General features: G+C 46.3%; 1 protein-coding gene across 1 annotated transcript in view; it reads right to left on the bottom strand.

Annotated features, from left to right (window-relative positions):
- Kcnh1 (potassium voltage-gated channel subfamily H member 1) overlaps positions 1–12556 on the bottom strand; it is a 315715-nt gene that overhangs the window by 265179 nt on the left and 37980 nt on the right. Inside the window, exons 4-5 of the mRNA XM_031339334.1 lie at positions 7335–7463; positions 2775–2893 (exon numbers count right to left, since the gene is read on the bottom strand). Coding sequence (XP_031195194.1) covers positions 2775–2893; positions 7335–7463 — 248 coding nt within the window. The remainder of the gene's footprint in view (positions 1–2774; positions 2894–7334; positions 7464–12556) is intronic.

Raw genomic sequence — 12556 nt, 5'->3', positions numbered from 1 at the left:
AAGAACCAAGGAGTCAGTTCTCCAAGGACGCATAACAATGCTGCACAGGCGCTTAACAACAGGATCTAAGTCTGTGAGGCAAGCCTATGAGGAGGCCTGAGAGATGGCCCAGTGGATAAGGACACCTGCTTTGCAAGCATGAGGACCTGAGTTCAAATCTACAGCACCCATATAAAACTCCAGCTGGGGCCACACACCCACCTGTGGCCCCAGTGTGCCAGGGGCAGAGGAGGGAGGATTGCTGTGGTTTGCTGGTCACCAGGCTAGCTCCAGGTTCAGTGAGAAACCCAGTCTCAAAAGACAAAGGTAGGAAATGACACAGCAGGATACCTAATGCCCTCCTCTGGCCTCTAAGGGTGCCTGGGTGTATGCACCCACACAGACACACACAGATAAATAAATTAAGGTGTATTTTTTAACCAAGTGAAAACTTATTTCAAGTAAAGGCAAAACTTCGGTTTTGATAGAGGAAAATTTCTAATATTTTAATATATTAGAAAAGAAAGATCCACATCAGAAATCTAAACATCTGCTTTAAGAAATTAGAGAAAATTAAATCAAAAATAAGAAGACTAAAATAAATCACTAAATCTAGGCAGAAGACAATAAAGTGGAAAACAGAGGAAAAAAGGCAGCAGAGAAAATTAACAAAACCTAAAATTAACCTTTATTGAAAAGATCAATAAAATCACTAAGTCACCAGGTGAAGCTTGCCCTAGGATGAGTCCCAGATTCTTGCCTCATTTTGGAACCAAGGGGACCAGACAGGTAGACAAGATACTAGATAATTTCCTTCTTTTGTTCATTAAATCAGTTTCTGTTACAGAGAACTCGTCTACTTCAGTTGTGCCTGGGACAGGACTAAAAACCTGATCACAGAACTGAGGCATACACTTCAAACGGAGTCAGCCTCCTGAAGTAGTCAGTCACTAACATTTCCTAACTCAGAGGTGTTCCAGATTGATCTCTGCTATAATCTGTGGAGAGATCTGCGTGCTTCCTTTATTCAGGCATAAAGGTGCCCTAAGAAATATTTCGTTGTTAGCTAAAACTGAGATTGAACATTATTTCCTGGCCTTCACAGTGTTTCAATAATCCTAATAGATTTCCTAGCTGTAATTAGCTGGGAATTCTTACTAAGAAGCTGTCTTACCAGACAGGGTGTCTCAAGAGTTAGAGATAGCAGTTAGGCACTTTTTATCAGAGCAGTCCCACAAAAAGAAAAACTGTTTTACTGCCAGTAAGAAGTTAGAAGTTGTAGGGCTCCCATCACTAATTGTTTATGTTACAGTCAAGGAATGCTAGAATACGACCTTCAGCTACTTGCCTCAGACAGACCCTGAGAGTTGACCTTGGGGCTGCCACAACAACCTAGCCCAAGAAGAAGGACACCATTGCTCCCTTGCCTTGCACCTGGCTGTTTGATTTTACTGACCTTGATGTAGCCATCTCCTGCCTATGTGACTTCTGTAGTTTGCCCTGTTTTCTATATACTATATAAGCCTGATTTCTATTTTGTACAAATTGCATTCAGTTACAGCACTCCCTTGTGTCTGTTTGTCATTTCTTCGCCAACACCTTGTCTACCTGACTAGGACCCTGTTCCCCCGCGGGTTGAGGGAGGCCCAGACTGGACGGCCCGTGGCAAGTTTCTACAAACTAACACCACCAAGCAGCTTCTAAGTGCTGCCCAGTTCCAAAAGCTTGGGATCTATCCCCAATCAATGAACACACAGAGGCATGGGCTTGGGGGTGAAGAGACGGCTCAGCCGCAGTTGTGCTGAGGAGCAGAGCTCCAATCCAAGGACTTAGGTCCCACACCAGGCATGAGCCGCAAGCCCACAGCACCGGTACTGAGTCTAAGGCAGGTAGACACAGAAGGATGCTAGGACTTGCTGGCTCCTAACTCAGGTAAGAAGATGTAAGGCTCGGGTTTAGGAAGAGGACCTGCCTCAAAAGAATAGGGAGAACGTGTCTGAGGACCCTTTGGTCACTGAGCTCACACAGGCACACATATACATGTTCTCACATGCAAATAAATGAGCGAATACATTTTTTTAAGTAGACTGTACATTATATTGTAAGATATTTTATGTATGGGGGGAAAATATACCTAAAACAGATTAAGAACAGATGGGTGGGGAACTATGTCTTTCCCTCAATTAATAATACCATTGTTTTGGTCCTTTCTTTCTCATTGTCATGTGATATAACACGTACTAACAGGAATCTGCATTAATGCATTACTGCATTAGTGTCCCTTTCTTGATGACAGTAGCGTCATGGGACAAGGACCATGAAATGCAAAAGTGTGACTTTATCAGTATGGCTTAAGGAAATGTATGAACATCCCACTGACAGGTGAATGGATCCTATGTTTTGTTTTCCTTGAATAGTCTGCATTGCTCAAATTACACAATTGTCTATGATTTACAAAGTTTTTAATGGCTTCCTTTACAAACAAGAAGCACTTCCAGCTCTTTGCTGTGTCCTAAGCAAGTGAGCTGATGCCTGTAATCTCAAGCAAGTCTGAACACAGGGCTGTCTCCAGTCTGCCTTTACACACACCAAAGTGTGGGGATCAAAGCAGGCATGCCCCTTCCCCTGTCATTACACAACATGGCTTATGGAGCCCAGACCAACCAAAGTGCCAGCCCAGAGGCTGGAGGTCCCAGAGGTCCCCTTTCACACAGGCACAGCATCTCCATGACATGCCATGTTCTCAGCCCACACGCTCCCGGGAAGTGAGGCTGATGGGCTACACCCAGCCTTACCTCTGCCAGGCGCGAGTGCTTATGAACGTTCTCACCCTTCTGCACACTGGGGGCCAGCTGCTGCAGGACTCCCCTGCTGCTTGTCAGAGCTCTGGTCAGTCGGGCAAACTTCCCCCAACCTGAAGCAGGCAGAAAACCACAAAGACAAGGTTAGCCATACACTAAGGCGTTCTCATCCAGCAACACCGCAGGACAATGACCAAGGTCTTGATCCAGGGTCAGGTCCAATGAGCCCATCTTGCATGCCTGCAGGCAAACAAAACCAGTTGCTCAGATACGAACCCTCAAATTTCAAGGTTTGGGCAGCAACTTGCTTTTCCAACACACTTGAGCTCTGTTCTGATCACAGCCTTGAGACACAGTAGGGCAGGTTTTGGGAACTCTATACAAATGAGGAAAGGAGGCCTGGGGTACCTTGGGAGAAAAAAATCTACAGTGTAGACTTCTCCTCTGGGCAAGGCTCTGTCACTGGCTCACACCGGGTCAAAAAGATGGTTCTCTGCCTTGGGCGTCTTTTCTCGGGATAGTCTCAACTCCTTCATCATCTGGTCTTGCAGAAACTGAGCTACAAACTAGGGTTTGTGAATGATAGACTACCCAGCATTGCACTGCCTTCGCCAAGACCAGCATCTAGGTGTGTAGGGGAAGGCACTGGCTGATTTTATCTGTGTAGTGAGGGGAAGGTCATGGAGGAAGGATGCTTCTTAGAACAACTCCGGCTGCCCTTAAAGTCCCCCCAAATACAACATTCCAACACTTAACAGGCAACATCTGAATCAAGGTTTTGACCAGGCAGCTGTCCCATGAGTCTTCCCAAAGCTTGTCAGGTCTCAAGACCAGGAGCTCCAAACACTTGTGCTCCCGTGCACAGCAAATAAACAAAGCTTGCAACTGTTGCCATCTGTGATGCTGAGGGGCGGCAATATGACTCATTCCCATCCCTCGGCCTCTAGAAATAGTCAGCACCTTTCACAGAAACTGCGTCTTCAAGTTTTACCCTGGAGCACCTTCCCAGGACTGACCTAGAGTCCAGAGGACTGTGGGACGAGGGGGAAGCAGTGTGGTTTTCCTATAACTTTAAAAGTCTTCCATCTGTTTTTGTTTCTTTGTTTTTTGGAGGGGAAACTGGGAAAGGAGAAATTTACATGTAAATAAAGAAAATATCTAAAAAAAAAAAGTCTTCCATCTGAAAAGCTTTGGTCAACGTAACAAGTAAATGGATTCTTATTGCACTCCAGAAGCACCAGGTGCTAATGGATACAAAACATCTACACATCCCCACCATCACATGCCAGGATGCAGATCTCTGTCCCTTCCAGACCTGCTGCCCAGTGGCTAGGCTGTTGGAGCTCCACTCAGGTCAGCAGGAGAGGACAGCCTTCAGGGGCATTGACAGCTTCCATGTTAATCACAACTAACTGAGCTCAGTGGGACATGCCATGGGAACAGTAGACTGGTACTTTTAAAAATCTCTTTCAGAGACAGGTTCACTTTCACCTCACAGCAACGCTGACACTGAACAGTGGATGCACATGAGTGGCCAGCATGAACCACTCACTCACTGCCTGTGTGTCCATGAACAAGTGCCCAGCGTGCAACACTGTCTATGCCCTGAAGTGTCTCTTCCTGTCCTTTCTCCATCAATGTGCAAACAGGAAAAGTCTACAATGGCCGCTTAAGTAACTACAGTTACTGAGGTTAGCTTCAGTAGCTCTGCCTCTCTGTCCTCCCATGAGCAGAGAGATGATATGTGAGCACTAGTAGCAGAAAGGCTGTACCATGTCTCTGACTCATCATTCCTAAGAGCATCTCACCATTGTGCCCAGGAAGGAACCCTCATCCTCCAATATTGTAATCTCGGCTCTCCCTTTCATCCCTGCACCATCTCTGGTGGGGTTCAAATGTAAAGTTCAAACACACGGGTGAGTCTAAACCTTTGCCACAAGTTACAAGAAAGCAAGGGAGTAACTCATCCTTGTGAGCAATGTAGAGGTGACAACCAGAGCCCCACACTTCACACCTGTTCAAGACTTGAGCTCAACAGAGAGGAAAGCAAAGGTTCTGCCACCTGTTTCTCTATAAAAGAAGCAGAGAGAGAAAGACCAACAGGAGAACAGGAGGTATTCCTCTCTGAGCCCAGGTGTAACCCACCTGCCAGTTACCAAGCAGAAAGCCCTGCTTGATTTTCAGTCCCTGGTGAGTGACGTGGGGGCGGGGCACTTTAATCAGAGTTAGGAAATTAGCCAAAGGGGACAACAGAATGAAGGAGGAAGGTGCCTTGTCACAGAGTTATGAGTGAAAGGGGTCTAGTGCCTCATCCCAGAGCCCAACAGCAGCGCCCGGGACTCCAGGCAAAATAGTCAACTCTCTATTATCTGGTTGTTTGCCCTTTGTGCGTTCATTGTTCAGAGAAAAATGTTAGGCACAAGCAGGCTTCCTGAACAACTCTCAGGATGCACCCCACACCGTCTAGCTCACAGGTATATTCTAAACAACCCCAGGGAAACAGAACACTGAAGACCTGGTGCTACCTGCAGTACTGAACCGAAAACACAGCAGGGTCAGGGAGAATGAACCAAGAGCATATCCAGAAAGCGAGCCCAAGACAGAGCAATCCAGCCACGCGGTAGCATCTTTCCCATCTGGGTCAGACTCTTGAAGCCAGCACTGAAGTTTACAGCCTGATAATTCAGGAGATCTCACCAACTCCCTGGCTTTTCCATCATAAACAGGCTAATATAAAATCTGACTTTGTCCTGAGCAGACCAAAGCACCACAGCAGGTCAGAGATATGGTGACAGAGAGAGCAATGAGAATCAGGACACGGCAGTGGACTTTCAGGTAGCATGAAGCTGGGTTCCCTACCAGGATTCTCACATTGAAATCTCATGTGTATGAGCATGTACATGTGCTCTGACGTGTGTGTGCATACATGTGCATCTGTATATATGGTTGTGTATCTATACATATGTGTATATGCATATATATGCATGCGTGTGTGCATATGTATGCATGTGTGTTTCTACATAGGTACAGGTATTTATATGTGAATATGTGTTATGTATGTACATGTTCTAAATGGTTTACAAATAAGGCTACATGTTACTTGTGTTATTTCATTGACAAAAAGAATTGACACATGACAAGAAATTACTTTGGCTAATGAAATAGTTGGAGGGGGGTGGGATGGGATGCACTGCTGTGTGCACTGAGATTCTCATCAGCAACAAGATGCACACGGGGGCGGCTTGGGCTAAATAAGTGGAGCACACGACTCGTGGAGAATTAACCCGCGACAGTCTCCCACCGCCACTGATTCATCACTTCAGTGGAGCCAGATCTGAAGCACTCTCAGAAGGGGATGCCTTTCCTACTATAACAATAACAGCTACACACCGCTGCATCTCCACAGAACACACTCTGACATGGCCAGATCATGCTTATTTCCCCTACGATTCTTCTTTAACAATCAGTCTTTGTCACATCCCAGGTAAAGAGTCCCAGCCTATCGCTCCCCTGGACTCTGCTGGCATTCCTCAGCGCATCCCAGGAATCCTCAAGAGCAGAGAGCTGGAGGAGAGAGCTGAGCACAGTAGTTTCGCAGTGTGAAGCACTGCTGGGTTCTTGGCTGAGTCAATGCCAACTGCAGGAGAGGGTGTGAAAGAGTGCTTGACACCCCTGTCCACTATCCCAGTGTGCCAGTGCAGAGCCTAGCACTCCCAGCCACCCTGCGGGCTCCTTCCCGAAGCTTCCAGTGCTTTCCAAACAATACTCAACCACAATCTGGCTAAAACCTAAGACCATCCAGATGATCAAATGACCCCTATGACACGTTACTCTAGCCCCTGGCCTCAGTAATGTCTGCCTATCAATTAACCAGCCACAGACCACAAACCACAGACATGATGCGACCAAGCACACATAAGTCACATGTAGACATATATGTGTTGTTCAGAGCATGGTACTAGGTTTATGACTATATCCAACTTTTCCCTAATCATGTGACAGCTCAGATAAATTCAGCCCACTTTTTGGTTTCAAGAACTTAGCAGATGCACAGCCATTTACCAACATCTTGCCCACCTCCCCAGCCTATTTTCCAGGTTCATCACTCCCTCATTTCTAGTTTTTATCTAAAGAGTCTGCAACCATCCACAAGTCAGACCCAAAGATGTCCACAAGAAAGTCAGGCACAGCCTGTGAAAACACATCAAGAGCCTCATAGCCTGGTGGAAGTGATTGCCTGGTGCGCACAGGGCCATGGTTCAGTCTCCAGTGGGTGGAGGGGTGGAGGGGTGGAGAGAAAGGTGAGGAAACCTGAAAGTCCCTGTGAGGTCAGATGTACTGGTCTGTTTTCTTCCATCCAAGTGTAACTATGTGAATTTTTAAATGCTTTACCAAACGTTTCTGTCGATCTCTTGCCCAAGCACACTGCAGAATGACACAGCACCCGACCAAAACTAAGATTTAAATCCTGATCTCTGCACAAGATTGCCTTGGCAACCTCGACTTCTCTGTAGCAAAGGCGAGCGTGTACTTGCACAGATCAGAGTTACGCACCTTTGCAGGAGTCGTCCTCGATAGGCTGCTTGAACGCAGTTATGTCGCTGAACGTGCAAAGGAACAGGACCACTTTATCCTGTTCATTTCGGATCGGAGCAATCTTCACAAAAAACCACACAGGTGTCCCTGAAAGGAACATCAAAAGGGTGGTCAGCTGTTTTCATCCTCGTCTGAGGGGCCTGAGAATCAAGGACTCAGGAACAAACAGATACAAATATTAACTCATTGTTAACTGTTCTCTCAGTGTGGGAGAACCTCACCATCAGTTTTTTCATGTTGGGATAAAAATGTACAGAGTGACTGCACAGTGGGGGCCTTGCTTACTGTCACGTAATCCCATAAATACGGTGTCTGAACCCTCATACAACAGAAACTGGCTTGAAAATCTCATCAGTGCTCACGGAAGAAGCTCAGATACATTGAACTAACGACAGTAAAAAGTGCAGGCCAAGAGGACACTGCCAACCATCGACAGACTCTATCTGTGGCTAAAGAACTCCAGTATCTACCCAAAGCTTGTGTAACTATCAGCCTTATGCATATGCTTGAACAAGTATGAGCCAAAAACTGAATTTCTAAGTCCCTCTCCCTCAAACCAAAGTTAAAAAAAAAAAATCCCAGACAACAGTAAACAGAAAACAAGCAGGAGAGGTTGCCATGGTAGTTGCCTGCTACTCCATGCTCAACCGTGGTAATATTAGAGCCTGAGGTAACACAGCGAGGCTTCAAGGACTGTCCATCCTGGGCTGAAAGATGTGAACCTGTGCTCACCATCACCGTCCTCTACAGAAGGCAGTGAGTCATGCCCCTTCTACCAACTTCTTAGTGAGGACCTGCAAATATCTGCATGGTCTTTCTTTAGCTTCCAAAAGTAACAATAATTAGTAAAAGCAAATAACTGTCTTTCTTTTTGTATAGGACACCTCACCAAGAAGTAACAAGCTATCTGTGCTTGGAAAGTAAAGGAGACACAAAGTTACAGTGCGTGCATTCTTCTGTGCTATTTCCTGAGGTAGCATCTGGCATGGAAGAACTCCATAAGCAGCTGTCACATTTTTTCATATTTGAGGTACTCTACATTCTGTTTTACAACTGTAATAGTTACATCTGAGGACTTGACTCGACCTAGAACCCCCTCCAAGGAGAGTCTCAGTGAGGGAGTGTCTACTCTGGGTTGGCCTGTGGGCACATATATGGGGATCCATGAGTGGCACCTGAGCAGAGGGGTCCTGGACTGCCTGAGTCGGGAACACCGCTCGGCACAAGTGAGGAAGCCAATGGGCACTCGCGCTTTTGTTTCTCTCTGCTCTTGACTGTGGGTGTGATATTCCAGATGTTTGAAGTTCCTACCTCAACTTTTCCACAGTCATGGGCGTAACCTGGAGTTATACCCAGAAATGAGCCCCATTCCTCAGAGTTGCTTTCTGTCAGGATATTGTATCACAGCAACAGAAATGAAATTAGAACAGTAACATTTTCAAAATGAAGTCCATAACTATTTCGCCACATGGATGGAAACCTGACCGCTCCCCAAATTCCAGGCACTGTGCTCAGGATTTCATGTAGTTTATGAGAACAGAGCAGATAATGAACACAATCTCAGGGGTGGAAATAGAGGCCCAGGGTTACCACGGTCACATCTCTGGACAGACAGACATTAGTCACTTGCCTTGACAATAGCTAGCTTATTGACTTGAATATATCACTCACTTGTATGTAAGTACAGATACCCCTAACATGTGTAAACACTCAGAAAACAAGCAAATGAAAATATGTCCTCCTTACATCTCAGTTACTGAAATACACATCCATGGTGAATGTTCATCTTTCCCTCTGCATAATTTTAACTGCCAGATACTAGATGCTCTGAGAAAGCTGATAGATTAAAAATGCCACCCTTAAAAAAGCACATTTTGAAAGAAATCCATAGTACAAAAAGACTAGTACTTCAAAATCAAAAAATATATCTATATACATACACACACACACACACACACACACACACACACATGTCCTTAGAATTATCCTCGGTTTCTGTAACTGCATCTTCAGGGGCCTCTACAGAACCGTGGGACCCAAACTCTTCTGCATTGAAGATGGCAAGACAGCACCAAACCACACCTGGCCATATTCTAGCTGGCAGTGAAGAGCAAACAACTCAAGAAACCATCTTCTTTTCCTCCAAAGAAAACTCCATGCTTTTTTCAAATGGAACTCAGGAACACTGCTACTTTATCAAGCTAAAGTCAAACCAGATGGGAGGAGCCACACCTATGAGGAGATTAGGAGCCTCACCTCTCCATCCTCCTAGCCCAGCTTCCTGCAGGCTTCAGTCCGGTCCTCCGAGCCTCGTCTGTACTGCTTACTGCTAGAACCCTCTGGGCCCATGTCTCCAGCACATTCAGCAGGGCTGCACCGTCTATCTTTTATATGCCATCTGCCAAGGCTTGTGAGAACCCATGACTCTGAGATCTTGAGAGTCCCACATCCATCAAGCTGGGGAGCCTTCGCCACTTTTCCACAGTTCAAGCTTACCATGAATTCCTCACATTTCAACAGAGCCACCTGTGTAAGCTGTGTGCCCCTCTTTACCTCTGTCGTTCTAAAAACAAATGCCCCTGATTAAATACACATCACTCTGATCGCCCTGTCTACCTAGAGAGCCAGCATCGAAAGTTCACATTGCCTTGGAGTTCATCCCAAGGTGATCTCCAGGGCTGGTAAGGAGGCAGGAACCTCCTTTTCCTGGTGTGCAGTTTCCATTGGAGGGATTTCTCTCTGTGTAACCCCGAGACCTTTCCTCATAGACTGGTAATTTAGGAGACATTAACTGTTCTCCATTCTGCTCCCCATTTTATAGACGGTTGGAGAAACAGAAAGGACTGGGCAATGGCTGCCGGGAGGAGAGGCCTATGATTCTCTGGTGCTACCTGTGCTGGGTGGATAAGCCTGTGTACCACCTGCAGGGCTGAAACCTTTCCAACAGATACAGTCTGCTCCCCAAAATCAGCTTTCTCAGTCAAAGCAGCGACATTTTCAGCTCTACATCTGGATTCCTACATCTCGGTTGGTTCTGATGATAGATGGGGGGGATTTCCCTGGTTCTGATGATAGGAGGGGAGGATTTTCCCCTCCCAAAAACCATAACAACTGGGGACTTCTTCCTTAAACAGATCATAGCCCAGTGTGTGGACAGGAGTCTCAACCCACTTTCTCTGTCTAACTACCCTGCACGCCCGTCCCAGTGGTATGTTGTATGCCAGGTAGTTACCATTGCGGAGCTGTGCAGCAAGCTGGAAGGCTGGATGCTCTAGGAAACTCAGATGGCTGAGTTTCAAAGACATTAGTTCTAGGACAGTGTCTTCCAAGACCTTCCTTCATCCCAAACTATCACTAAGAAAGCAAGTGGAATGGATCAACTTTTCAAGTCTGGAAAATGTTCCAGAAAGAACTGGATCGTTCCAACACAGGCCAGAGATTCTAACCCTGTCCCTCCTCGCAGCAAACCATTTTCATCTAGCACAACAACTCTCCACAGATGAAAGAAAGCGTTGCTTCAAAGGCAAATGAACCTTCTAGAGCCTGAATCCCCACCATCTAGTCTCACTTGTCCCTCCCCACAGGTCCTAAGGACAGTCAGGAACCCTTTGGCTCTTGGGTTGACACTCCTGCTGATAAGAAGCCAGATCAGATGGACCCCAGAGGCCTCGGAGCCCAGAACTGAAGCAGAACTACTCTATCATGATTCAGGCCAGTGTATATCAAACCAGAGCGCAGATGAGCACTGCAGAGACTAGCAAACACGTGATGCTCCATTCCTATGCTAAGGAAGACAGATGTGCAAACCCAGGAAGGCAGAACCTGACAGTGTTGCTGGTGGAGAGGCCACTGCTGCTGCTGAGAGAGGGGTCCATTCATGGGGAGAGGAAGGATGGTCGATAGGAAGTGAGTTCCAAGCCAGAGAACTTATTAGCTCCGATCCTCGTGTCTAAAGAAGTAACATCCTACCCCTTAGCTTGGCCCTGGCAAGTCCTCAACTCTGGTAGTCAGATAACATGACACAGGCTTTGATCTACGAGAGGGGTCTGGACCTCCATCACTCTTTTTGGGGCCTCCTAGGTATGCACCTCTGTGCATCAGGTTACATTCGACAGCAGCAGAACAGACCAAGCCACTGTGAGCAGCTCTTGAACTGCATCTTGCTGGGCCTAGAAACAGGACTTAGGAACAGCAGAAAAAGACTGTTGGGTCTGGGGCTAATTTCCACTAAGATGAGTGTTAAATACGGAAATGGAAGGCAGTGTGGGGTGGGGAATGGCCACCCAAGGCCCAGGGTTAAGTCCTTTCTCTTCTTTACCATGAGCCTGGTCACGGCAACCTAGCTCCTCTCAGCATCAATTACCCACTTTAAAACAGATGACTGACCTAAGATTAAGTAAAATAAACACATGTAAGACACAGGTGTTTAAAGCTGCCCCTTCCCTTTCCTTCTTCCTTTCCAATTTTCCTTCTAACAGTTGAAATCCCCAGGGCTGCTTGAACGACTTAAAAGAAAACATAGCTCAAAGTGTTTGAGGGAACTCACCGTGTTCTGAGGGGAGAGGGCCCATCTTAACCACAGCAAGGGGAAAGCTAGAAAAGCCAACGCTTAGCCCTCCATCTAATTAAAGAGCATAAAACAAGACCTAAATAACTGGAGAGTGACGGTGTCTGTAGATGAGATAGTACAGCTGCATACGATGTTAGACCTCCTGCTTAATGTATAAATAGAATGCAATTTCAGTCAGAATCATGGTAGGGATTCGCATGCTTTTCCTGAGAGCTTAATGAATTGGATTCAATTCAGACAGAAAAAATAAAGGTGTAAGCATGGCTTTGGGGGAGGGAGACAATGACAATGACTACCTGCTACAATAATTAAGCATCAGTAGGACTGTTTGCAAGATAAACAATTATGAAAACATCATCATTGCAGGATGGTGGTGACAAATGACTTTAATCCTAGGACTTGAGAGGCAGGGGCAAGCAGATCTCTGAGTTTGAGGCCAGCCTAGTCTACATGTCTACATGTTGAGTCCCAGGACACCCAGGGCTATACAGAAAAACCCTGTCCTAAAAAAAGAAAAGAAAGCCGGGCGGCAGTGGGGCACGCCTTTAATCCCAGCACTTGGGAGGCAGAAGAAGGCAGATTTCTGAGTTCGAGGCCAGCCTGGTCTACA

The sequence above is a fragment of the Mastomys coucha genome, unplaced genomic scaffold (assembly GCF_008632895.1).
Source record: "Mastomys coucha isolate ucsf_1 unplaced genomic scaffold, UCSF_Mcou_1 pScaffold1, whole genome shotgun sequence".
NCBI classification, from domain to species: domain Eukaryota; kingdom Metazoa; phylum Chordata; class Mammalia; order Rodentia; family Muridae; genus Mastomys; species Mastomys coucha.
This window is presented reverse-complemented; position numbering and strand designations above follow the sequence as displayed.